The sequence below is a fragment of the Octodon degus genome, unplaced genomic scaffold (genome assembly GCF_000260255.1).
Source record: "Octodon degus isolate 3935 unplaced genomic scaffold, OctDeg1.0 scaffold00037, whole genome shotgun sequence".
NCBI lineage: Eukaryota > Metazoa > Chordata > Mammalia > Rodentia > Octodontidae > Octodon > Octodon degus.
Genome location: NW_004524613.1, coordinates 7115680 through 7127334, shown reverse-complemented (window position 1 = coordinate 7127334; position 11655 = coordinate 7115680). Strand labels below are relative to the sequence as shown.

The 11655-nt window shown below is 46.4% G+C and overlaps 1 protein-coding gene across 1 annotated transcript in view; it reads right to left on the bottom strand.

Moving 5' to 3' along the window:
- Dlgap4 (DLG associated protein 4) overlaps positions 1 to 11655 on the bottom strand; it is a gene marked incomplete at its 3' end in the record, with an annotated part of 80589 nt that overhangs the window by 12745 nt on the left and 56189 nt on the right. Inside the window, exons 6-8 of the mRNA XM_004630991.2 lie at positions 10102 to 10463; positions 7410 to 7498; positions 6457 to 6869 (exon numbers count right to left, since the gene is read on the bottom strand). Of these exons, the coding sequence (XP_004631048.1) occupies positions 6457 to 6869; positions 7410 to 7498; positions 10102 to 10463 (864 nt within the window). The remainder of the gene's footprint in view (positions 1 to 6456; positions 6870 to 7409; positions 7499 to 10101; positions 10464 to 11655) is intronic.

The window sequence follows — 11655 nt, the reverse complement described above, 5'->3', positions numbered from 1 at the left end:
TATTATTAATTTGGCGGAACCGGGGATTGAACTCAGGCCCTTGCGCTTGCCAGGGAAGCACTTGTTCTATTGAGCCATCTCCCCAGGCCCTACTTTTAAATATTATTGAAAAGCCAGGTGTGTTGGCAGAGGCTCTAATCCCAGCACTTGGAAAACTAAGGCAGGAGGATCATGAGTTTGACAGCATTCTGGACTACACAGTGCATTCAAGGCTGGACTAAACTACATGGTAAGGACACTGTCTCAATAAAGAAAGAGTAAAAGAGAAAGGAAGGGAGGAAGAGATGAAGGGAAGAAAAGGAGGAGGGAGGGAGGAAAAGGAAAAAAAAATAACCAGAGATGACTCAGTAGAATAAGTGCTTCCCTGGCAAGTGCAAGGGCCCAGTTCTGAAAAAAACAAAAACAAAAACAAATCAAAACCCCAAAAAACAAAAAACAACAACAAAAAGTCACTGGACATTGCAGAAAAGCCTCTATCCCAAAAGATAAATTGAAAAAGGAACTTAGAGACAACTGATTCTTAATACAAAAGAAACCCCCCCAAAACCCAAAAACCCCCCAAACCAAACAATAACAAAATACCAAAACAAAACACAAAAAAAGAGACAAAAAAGGGATATAAGAAACAAATATATATGTTTGGCATGTGCTGGCTCAGAGAGAAAAGATACTATACATAAGGATATAAACTTAGATCATCAAGAAAACCCCCCAAATTCAATAGATTTGTACAGAGTAGATACAAAGATGTTCAACATTACTAATTACTATGGAAATGCAAATCAAAATCACAATGAGAGGGCCAGCCAGATAGCTTAGCGTATTAAAGTGCCTGCTTAGGCAGATGCAGTGACTGGGGTTCAATCCCTGGTGTGCCGTGCCAGCCCTGCTCCCAGGGCACGCTGAGATAGCCATTGACACTGGGAGTGGTGGCACACCTATAATCTCAGCATTTGGGAGGCTGAAAACAGGAGAATCACTATGAGCCTGATCTGTGTAGTGACCTGTACTAAATACATTATATAGACCCTGTACTAAATACATTAAAAAAAAAAAAAGGAAAAATCACAAATAAAATACCACTTAGTATGGCTGTGATATAAAAGCCATAATAAAAAAGGTTCCTAGGAGGGTTGCTAAGATAGCTCAGCGGACTAAGCAGATCCTTTTTTTTTTTTTTTTTTTTTATTTACCAGACAAGTTGTTGAACATTAGGAATCTAAACCATGAAGAACAACAGTACCAATAGCAAATGCTATTTTGTTAAATTTCATTTTATAATTTGTACATATTTCTTAATAAAGGGTTCCATGCATTTAAAATGTTTTACATTGCTGGATAATTAGTTTTCCCACTAAGCATCTCCTTATGCAAGCCCAGGGACCAGGGTTTGATCCCTGGCACCACATGTGGCACCAGCACCAGCCCCACCCCCAGGCACACTGAGCTAGTCACCAGTGCATGCCTGTAATTCCAGTGCTGGGGAGGCTGAAAACCAAAGGATCACTAAAGTCCAAGTCTGAGCTACGTAGTGAGACCCTGTACCAAATACATAAAAACAAAACAAACGACAACAACAACAACAACAAAACAGTTCCAGGGAATCAGCACTCTCATATACTGCTATTGGGAATGTTAAATCATGCAACTATTTTGGAAGATAGTTCAGTTTCTCAGAAAGTTAAACACAGAAGTACCCTGTGATACAGAAATTCCCCTCCTAGGTTTACACAAAAGGAACAAACATGAATCCACACTAAAACCTATACACAAATATTCTTAGTACTATTCATAGCAGCCCCCAAAAGAGACATGACCCAAAACGTCCATTATCTGATGAATGCATAATTAAAATAGGGGAATATTTTGGGAAAATGAAGTAATGACACACCTTTTAAATGGGTTAGCCTTGGAACCATGCTATGTGAAAGAAGCCACACACAAAAGATCACGTATGACTCAGTTTATATGAAAAGCTCACAATGACAGCTACAAAGACAGGAAGTAGATTAGCGGTTGCTTAAGGATGGAGGGAAGTATGAGTTATCTCTTCAGAGAGATGAAAATGTTCTAAAGTTAGAAGTGATGGTCACACAACATTGTACATGTAGTAAATGCCATGTACTAAAATTCACACTTCAAAAGGGTGAATTTTATGACATATCAATTATCTCAATAAAGCTGTTCCAGAGCTAAGCGCACATCTGTGGGACAGTGCTTGCATGGTACGCAAGAGGACCTGGGCTCTACCTCCAGTGCTGCAAAGCAAATAAAGCTATTGAAGAGTGAGTGATAGCTGGGCCAGTGTTGCACACAGTTAATCCCAGCGGTCTACAGGCTGAGTAAGAAGGATCTTACTTGATCCCATCCTGAGCCACTTAGTGAGTCTATCTCAAAACAACAATAGAAACAAAAACTGTGAATAAAAATAAAAAGAAGAAAAACCTTCCAGAATGTATGGGAAAATATAAGATAAAGACAAGATGAGAAACTGATGTTTATTTCATCAGGTACATCTGACTGGGCTTTCAGAGAGGAAAAACAACAGAAGTGACAGATTTACTTGTAAAAGTTAATATATGCCTAGTTTGTGTGCATACGTGTTCCTGAGAACTGAACCTAGGGCCTTTTTACCTCTGATACATCCCCAGCCCTTTTTTGAGTCATGCTCTTGCCAGATTGCCCAAGCTGGGCTCTAACTTTTAGTCTTCCTGACTTAGCCTCCCAGAGCGCTTGGATTACAGACACCACAACTAGCTCATAAACTTAGTTTTTCTTTTTATGTATTTAGTACAGGGTCTACAGGGTCTCACTACACAGTCTGAACTCACAGTGATTCTGCTGTTTTCAGCCTCCCAAGTGCTGGGATTACAGGCATGCACTGTCTCAGCATGCCCTGGGGGCGGGGCCAGCACAATGGTGAACCCTGGCTATTGCACTCTAAGCAGATGCTTTAGTCCGCTGAGCTATCGGGCTGGCGCAAAACTAGTTTTAAGGAACAAAAGATTTGAGTACCAAGGAGAAACAGCCAATTAATCACAAGCACAACAAATGAAAAAAGACCCATTCTATGGTACATCATCCAGAAATTTCAGAAGATACTTATAAAGATCTTAAAAGCTTACAGAGATAACAAAAATAAGTGGACAGAATTGAAATGATATCAAAAGTTTCAGCAGAAATAATAGGAGCTAGGGACTGGGGAGATGGCTCAGTGGAGTAAGCGCTTCCCTGGCAAGTGAAAGGGCCTGAGTTCAATCCCCGGTCCTGCCAAAAAAAAAAAAAAAAAAAAAAAAAAGAAAGAAAGAAATAATGGGAGCTAAACATAATGGTGACTTTAAGATTCCGAGGGAAAATTATTTTCAATTTTATATTATTTTCATATTTATATTTAGTATATATACTTAAATATTCTTATATCTTTATATATTTACATTTATACATATATTTACAGTGTTTGAGCATGTGGGCAAGCCCCCATCACTGAACTACATTTCCAGCTCTAATATATCACATGTACACATTATCTATAATTATCATTTTCAACTGTATAGCCAGCCAAACTATGAGGTCTGAATAAAGACATGTGAAGTTCCAAAAAGTGGGCCAGGGACATAGCTCAGAGGCACAAGTGATTGCCTGGCAAGCACAAAGTCCTGAGTTCGAGTCCCACTGCCAAAAAAAAAAAGTTGCTAAAAAGTTCCAACTTAGGACATACTCTAATATGATAGATAAGAACTAAGAAAACAAAAGACCATGCCCATCATGGGAAACAGCTAATGGCAGTCCCTAGTGAAGAAAGCGAAGTCTCAGGACAGCAACTGATCCTAGGCCTGGGAAGCAAACTGACTAGGTGTGGGCAGAGGTCCAGGGGACGGTGACAAACAGGAAATCATGAGGTTAGCTAACGTGTTTGCACATTTGGAAAATATTATTGATGAGAGTTGGCAGATCTAGTGGAACATGTAGAAAAATCCTAAGAATTCAGGGGCTAGAGATGTAGCTCAGTGACAGATCACTTGCCTAGCACATTGCAGGCCTTGGGTTCAGTCCCAGTAACAGCTGGGGAGATGGCTCAGTAGAATAAGCGCTTCTCTGGCAAGTGCAAGGTCTGAGTACAATCCCCGGTTTCACAAAAAAAAAAAAAAAAAAAAAAAAAAATTCAATCCCAGTAACAAACACATAAATATAAAAACACACACACACACACACACACACACACACACACACACACAAATTTGGAAAGTGAAGTTGGGTGAGGTGGCATATACCTATAAGTCCCAGCTATTTGGGAAGCTGAGGCAGGAGGATCACCATTTAAGCCTGAGAATTTGAGACCACAAGTTCTAGGCAAAACAGATCTTATTTTAAAAACCATCTAGAAAATAAGAGTGTATACAAGTGAGTGATCATTTGTTCTAAGAAAAAAAGGTACTAAAGAAAATAAAATCTTAATACACTATTTATTTATTTGTATTGGGAATTGAACTCAGAACCTTGAGCTTGCCAGGCAAGTACTTGTGCTACTGAGCTATGTTACCAGGGCCCCTAGATACACTATTATGTTCTATGTTAAACAATATTTGGGCCAGGGAGATAGCTCAGTAGCATAAGTGCTTGCCTGGCAAGCACAAAGGCCTGAGTTCAATCTCTGGTTCCGCAAAAAACCAAAAACCAAAAAACAGTATCTGCATAAAGTAAGCTGAGTTATTTAACCAAAACCCATGAGGTCATATGTGGAGTGGGGATGGGGAGGTAGAGAGCATGTGGCAGAGCTAAACACTCAGCTATTTTTTGGGGGGGTGTGTATGTATACTGGGACTCAAACTCAGGACCCAGTGCTTGCCAGGCAGGCACTGTCCACTGGGCTATATCCCCCATCACTCACCTATTTTGTCAGGAAACCAATACATGAGGACAACTTTGGAGAGGAAACAGAAGTGGGTAGGAGGCTGGACATTTCTTTGGTGTTCTCTGATCCTTGCCTCTGGTTTGATCTTTTTAATATATTATTGTAAAGAGTTATTAGGCACATACAAGAAGCTCCCTGAACCCCAGTGGGTGTGACATCAAAGCAGGGAACTGGCCTAGAAGACAACAGAACAGTGACTCCAAAGTACCTGTGGCGCCATCAGTTAGTGTGTGATACTTATACTGAATCATCAGTTGCACATCTACCCTGTTGGAACACTCTGAGGATCTGTCCTCACTGAATCTTCTGTGCAGGAGCAGTCAACTGGCAAGAGGAGCTTTGGCTGAACTGGTCAATCCAGGGTGCTACCTGCTTTCCAGGGGCCTACCTCCTTTTTCTCGTTTCTTTTTTCTTTTTGTAGTTTTGAAGATTAAACTCAGGGTCACTTATATGTTAGTCAAGTGCTGAGGTGTACTGAGCTACCCGACCACAGCTCTTTTTACCTTCTGAGACGAGGTTATGGTTTGTATCTAGAGGTCTTCCTAAAGCCTCATGTACTCATAATGGGGCTTTTGGGGGGTGATGTGATCACAGGGCATGATACATATTGGCTGATGAATTTACAGCTATATGTGAGGTGGGGAGGTGAACCTGGATGGAGGCAGTGGGCCACTGGGGGTATGGTCTGAGGGTCTAGCTCCCTCCCTCCTCCCTTCCTGCCACCATGCCATGAGCTAGTTCTCCTCTGCCATGCTGTCCTGCCTCAAGACTATGAACTGAAATCTCTACAAATTGTAAGCCAAATAAACCTCTCCTCCTTTAGGTTGTGGATTTTGGGTATTCTATGCCAGCAATGAGAAAGTAACTAAGACACAAGGTCTAAATTTCCCAGGCCGTGATCTTTCTGCCTCAGCCTCCTGAGTAGCTGAGATTACAGGCACATGTCACCACATCTGGCCCCTGTTCTTTCTAAGCTAATTTCCTAAGGGAAAATTTGGAAATGGGCACTTATAGATAGAAACATAATGGGGAAGGCAGATAACTTGTACCTTACTTGTGTACAGATCCTCGAGTCCTGTTGAGGCCCAGTCACATCTTGGTGCTTGGCACCCACTAAATGCCTACCAAGTAGTTGCTGAGGGCTGAATGTAACACTTTTCTCTGTGCCCAGCATCCCAGCTGGCCCTTTATACTGATCACCACACTCATGACAACATGCTTGTGTGGTTTCAGGGGGAACTGGGAAACAAAAGGCTCAGAGTAATTTGACCAAGATCAAGTTACTAGCAAAGAAAAGCTGGGAACTGATCCATGTGAGGCTGTGTCCATAGCCTTTACAACTAGCAGTTGCTACCTGGAAAGTGGTTATGTATGTCAGTGGCTGGCACAAAGCAAAGAATGAAAGACAAGCTCACAAAAACCAGCCCAACAGCAGAACCTGAGTCCCTTCCACTCCGAGGTTCCAAGGCTGGCTGGCCCGAAGCTGGAGACCAGCCCTGTGGCCCTGTCCCTGCACCCCAGGGCATCATCCTTCTTCCACTCACCTTCTTCAGAGAGGTTGTTCTCTTTGGTCTCCTTGTCCATTTGGCAGCACCAGCCTTCCAGCCGCTCTGTTTCTGCCTGAAGTAGTTTCAAGAACCAGTAGCCATCTCGGCGGCAGGCCCCAGGCTGTGCTGGCTCTGCTGGGGAGCTGGAGGTTGTCTCAAGCCAGGGGTCTGGTGGAGGCAGTGAGGACGCCTCCAGGGCAGGGTCACTGTTGTCTCCATAGGAGAGGTTGCGCTTGATTTGGGCAATCTTGGGGGCCTGCCGGGGGCCAGCATCGATGCTGATGGAGTTAGTGTGTGAGGTACAGTCTGGGAGACTCCTCTCAGAAGACTTACAGCTTGAGTCATTAGCATCCTGGGTATCTGAGTCAGTGTCCCGTCGGGAGGACATACTGTGAGAGGGGGCGCTGCTTCTGTGGGTGTGGGATGGATGGGGAGAAAGTGAATTACAAGAGGGCCGGAGACCAGAGGACACCTGACCCGGACACACAGGAGACAGAGAAACAGATGCATCATCTGTTCACCATGCGCCTGAAGCGGGTCCCACAGCCCCCATCTCATTCTCTGCTCAGCCCTTGCCCCATCCCGCCTGTGCCCACGCCCACGCCCACGCCCACACACACACACACACACACACACATAAGGACAAGGTCATAAGGTTGCCTGTTTACTGCAGTGGGGCCAGGAAGACCATTAACATCAGGGTAGCTGGAGCTATGGTCCCAGCGCAGCTTTGGCCCCCTGGGCTGACTGGTCTCACAGAGCAAGTGCTCATTTGCCCACCCACCCAGCCCCTGCCCAGCCTCCCATGCCTGGGCCACCACCCAAATCCCAAACCCAGCTTGGTTATTAGAAATCCAGCAAGGAGAAGTGGGTTAGGGAGAGCAGGAGAGGTGAGAGCAAAGGGAGGGAGAGGAGAGGGGAGAAGCAGCCGCCACCTCTGTCCGACTTACCGCCAGTCGTCCTCTACCTGAACCCCGATGGACTGGAATTTGGTAGCGGGACTGGGCTCCTCTTTTGGCACTGGCTGAATGCAGTCAACCTTATTGAAGGACAACGACAGCAACGGCACGGAGACAAAGACAAAAATAAAAAACAAACACCACACTTGCTGCTGAAATTCACATTAGTGGGACGACGCAAACACATGTAGACAGACAGATAACGAGGCATGCAGACAATGCACATGGGCCCGAGGCCGGAACAGGTTAAGCCGGGCACTGCTCATTCGCACGGAGGCGGGAGGGGTATGGGTGGAGATGACTGGCTTTCCCTACTCTGAGGAGGGTGCCATCACATCGATCGCTTTGGGTCCGTTGTCCTCCGAGAGGTGGGAACCGTTCCTTCTAGTCCTCTCCTTTACACGCATCAGAGAGAAGAAAAAAAAGGACGACGAAAGAGAAAGAGAACACACACACAAAGCCACAGCCGTTATCTGGTGCAGTTGAAGCTGGGGGCTGTTTTGAGGCAAAGATCACTCCCCCAACCCTGAGGCTGAAGCTGGGAAGGGCAGGCTGGAGACTCTTGGACTGAGGCAAACCAAGGACAGCAGTTCTGGGTTTGAGAACTGCTACCACAGCAAGAGCCAGCAGAGTCACTGGACACTACAGGATGCCACCCCAGACCCTGATCACACTTGGTTAAGGTGAGGTTACATTCAGAACTGGTGACCCTGGGGAAGGCCAGGACCAACAATAGCTGATATCCACTCTGAAAGGGACAAAGCCCAGGGGCACCCCAGGGAACCTGGGCATGGAACAGTCAGGCCAGTAATTCCATCACTGCTTAAGAATGAGGGAGAACCCACACTTGACCAAGGATCTGAGGCTCTAAGAGGTAGGACAAGGGCTCAAGGGAGCCTCAGAAATAGATTCTCCAGTGTCTTGGCATGTTGGACACATGCAGGGGCCAGAGAGGCTTTCTGGGATAGACACACAGCCTCATTCCTCACAGTCCAGGGAGAGCTGCTCTGCTGGACCTGCAAGGAGCTGCAGTGACAATATGGACTAGGGCAATCCAGGGAAAGGGATGCCCAAGATGGGCCCAAAAGCTATAGTCCTTATCCCAATGCCAGTCCTAGATGGAAGGAATCAAGGCTGGTCCTTTTTCTCTCAGGTATTCTGAGATGATGAGTGCATACCGTGTAGGAAATGAGACAGTGGGCTGCCCATCAAAGACCCGAATGCCTGGGACCAAGGTCAGAAACTGGGCTGCTTCCCATGTCCCTTGGAATCCTACCTGGAGAAGCTGTACAGGGTGAGGGATGGACGCTTATGCAGAAGCCCACTGGATGCAGATGGAACCAGAAAATAGCCAGCCAACTTTCTTCCCATACGTATGTGGGGAATCCAACCTGGAGCTCCCTCTTGGGGGAAACAAGTCCAGGTACATGCAAGGAATTACCTGATGAGCCTCTTCTATTCCATTCAGGGCCCCCTTTGTGCTTCAGTCCCTGCTACATTTTAGTGTTCTGCCATCAGTTTGGTCATGTTCACTTTTTGCTCAAGGGTGGCTGTGGAATTTGGAGAGTACTGAAGCCCTGCAGCCCCACTGCATATCACCTGGTCCTCCTTGATCTACTCCAGGGCTGGGAAGGGCTCTGCCTTGCAGAGCCATATGCTCACTGTAGCTAGTTCACCCTTACTGTCCTGAGTATGATCTACTTTTTACTTTATTTTAGCACTAGGTAAAACGAGCCCCTACATTCTGTACTTAGAGCAACACTTTTCTTTTTTAAACCAGAATTATATTGGGAACTGAAACCAGGGAATGTAGAGCTACATCCCAGTCCTTTTTAAATTTTGAGATAGGGTCTCAATACCTTGCCTATGCGGCCCGTGAACTTGCAACCCTTCTGCCTCTGCCTCCTACACAGCACTCTTAAAAACTATAAGGCAGGGCCAAGTTTGCCCTGCTCAACTACTGTGATAGATTAGTGATGCTTGATTCATGTAGGAGGTGCCTTGAAGCAGCAGAGAAGCTGATGCCCTACTCTGCTGAGTGCTACTGGTAGGCAGTGAGCTTGGCTTCTGGAAGGACCTGCTGAGCCATTTGCTTGGACCCTTTCCCATGGGGCAAGGCAGGGGGACTGGCGTCACATATCTCAATTTGACATGAACCTGGTGCTTCAAGCCACCTACCTGTCCCCAAGGCCTGAGAGGGCTCTGGGCAGAGTTCCCTTGAACAACCCCTATGAAGGGCCCTGGATCCTGGGCCACTGGCCCATAAGCATCTATGCTTCATGCTGCTCCCCCTGTCAAGCAGGACTATGGCTCCATACACAAGTTGACCTTGGATCAGAGAAATGTTAGGCCAGTCCCACCTCCCATGGGTCGGCTGGCAGGGCAAAGGGCAGAGTGGACAGACAGACAGTGGACAGCAAACAGTGGACAGGAGATGGCTGAGTGTAACTACATTCACTGGGGCAACCCACCAGCGCAGCAGCAGCATATGCCACAGCTGCAGACTCTGTAGTATGGGGTTGGGGACACGGTAGGTGTGGCTACAAGTACAATTTGGTTCAGCCACTTAGATGTACTCCTTGAGACAACCTTTTCCCAAGTGACTAGTGGTCCTCCACCAGATGTAATTACACACAGGCAGGTGCACAGAGTGGACAAAGGGCAGTGCAAAAGGGGTTCCTACTTGTATTCCTATTGATGACAGTTTCCTTTTGGGAATAGTCTCGGTGTGAGACTCAATGCTGGTCAGCGTTCCTTGTTCACTTTTCAGAGCTGCATGTTTTAGGGGTGGTTCTGGTGCTTCAGGGGCTAGGGCAACTCCACCCCGTGTCACACTAGGTGGTCGGGTACTGCTGTCCAGGCTGTCCGACGAGTTGCTCAGGCCTGACTGGCTTGTCACCTCGCTCTTGTGATCCTGGCTGTCCAGGTAGGTGTCCTGAGCAGACTCAGTACTGCTCTGGACTGTGACTGAGATGAACGGCTTTGATGTGGTACGCGGAGGGACCGGTGGTGGGGTCTTCTTATATGCTACTAGACATGACGAACCTGCAGATGGGTGAGAAGACAGGGGAGAAGGTGAAGCCTCCAACCCTCTCATGCCCCCTTCAAGGTCAAGCCCCTGCCTCACCTGGCCTAGCTCTGGCCTCAGCCATTTCCTCAGTGAAGACTCGTAGAGCAAGGCAGTAAGGGCCACACTCGGCAACAACCAAGGCAAATACACACAGGTCTCCACTCTACTCACTCTCACACAAGGCCAAGTCAAGTGGGGGTAATGCAACATTACCCAAAGACACCTTCCATCTCACAGTCTCACATAATGGTTTTGTCGAGTCAGAGACCGATCAGCCAGCCAGGTGCCTGGTGCCATACGGCTGAGGCAGAAAGAGCCATGCCAAGAGAAGGTGGTAATTACAGAGCTGAGCTCAGGAGAACTAAGGAATACTTTCTTCAAAGTTGCTGAGAAACCCTCTGCTCCCTTGATTTTTTCTTCTCCACCTTTCTTCCCCTTCCCTCTATGTGGATAAGACAAATACATCACCAAGGGCTAGGCTAACCATAACCTATCTTGCCCCTCTCATGCCATCTTACTCTCCTCTCTGAAAACCCTAGTCTGCTGCTCCCATGATTCCATCATGTCTGGTTGCACTCTGTTCTCCAAGGAGATTCAGAAAACCAGAAGCTCCCATGAGTCATCCGAGTCATTTCTGAACAGCACTGCCAGGCCAGCCTGGTGCTGAGCAGGGCACAGGACACCAAAGACTGGCTGCTTGCTTCCTAGATGTAGTCTGAGACAGAAGGTGCTTTTCTAGTGTCTGTAAGGATAAGGCCTGACCAGTAGTGGACTTTCCCAACAACTTAAACTAGCAGTGCTCTCTTCTGGGAGTCTGAAACAAGGCACTGCCCTGGTCCAGGGAATCAGATGAGCTGTGTCTTTAAGGGCTACCAGTCATGGAGATGGTGAGCTCCAATGGCAATCCACAAAAAAAGGCTCCTTGCCACAGGGCCCACAGACAAGGGCTGGCAGAATCCCTCTCCCTGCCACAACGCAAGCCTATCAGGATGGCTATAGGGACATGACAACATCAAGTGCTACTGAAGAGTCTGAATGGTACAACTACCCTGGAAAATATATTGATGTCTTTTTTTTTTTTTTTAAGTTTGTATATTGACTTTATTTTTTTTTCAAAGTTTTATTGATAAACAGATAGCAATGAGACAGTTTCAAATCAAATCGGAA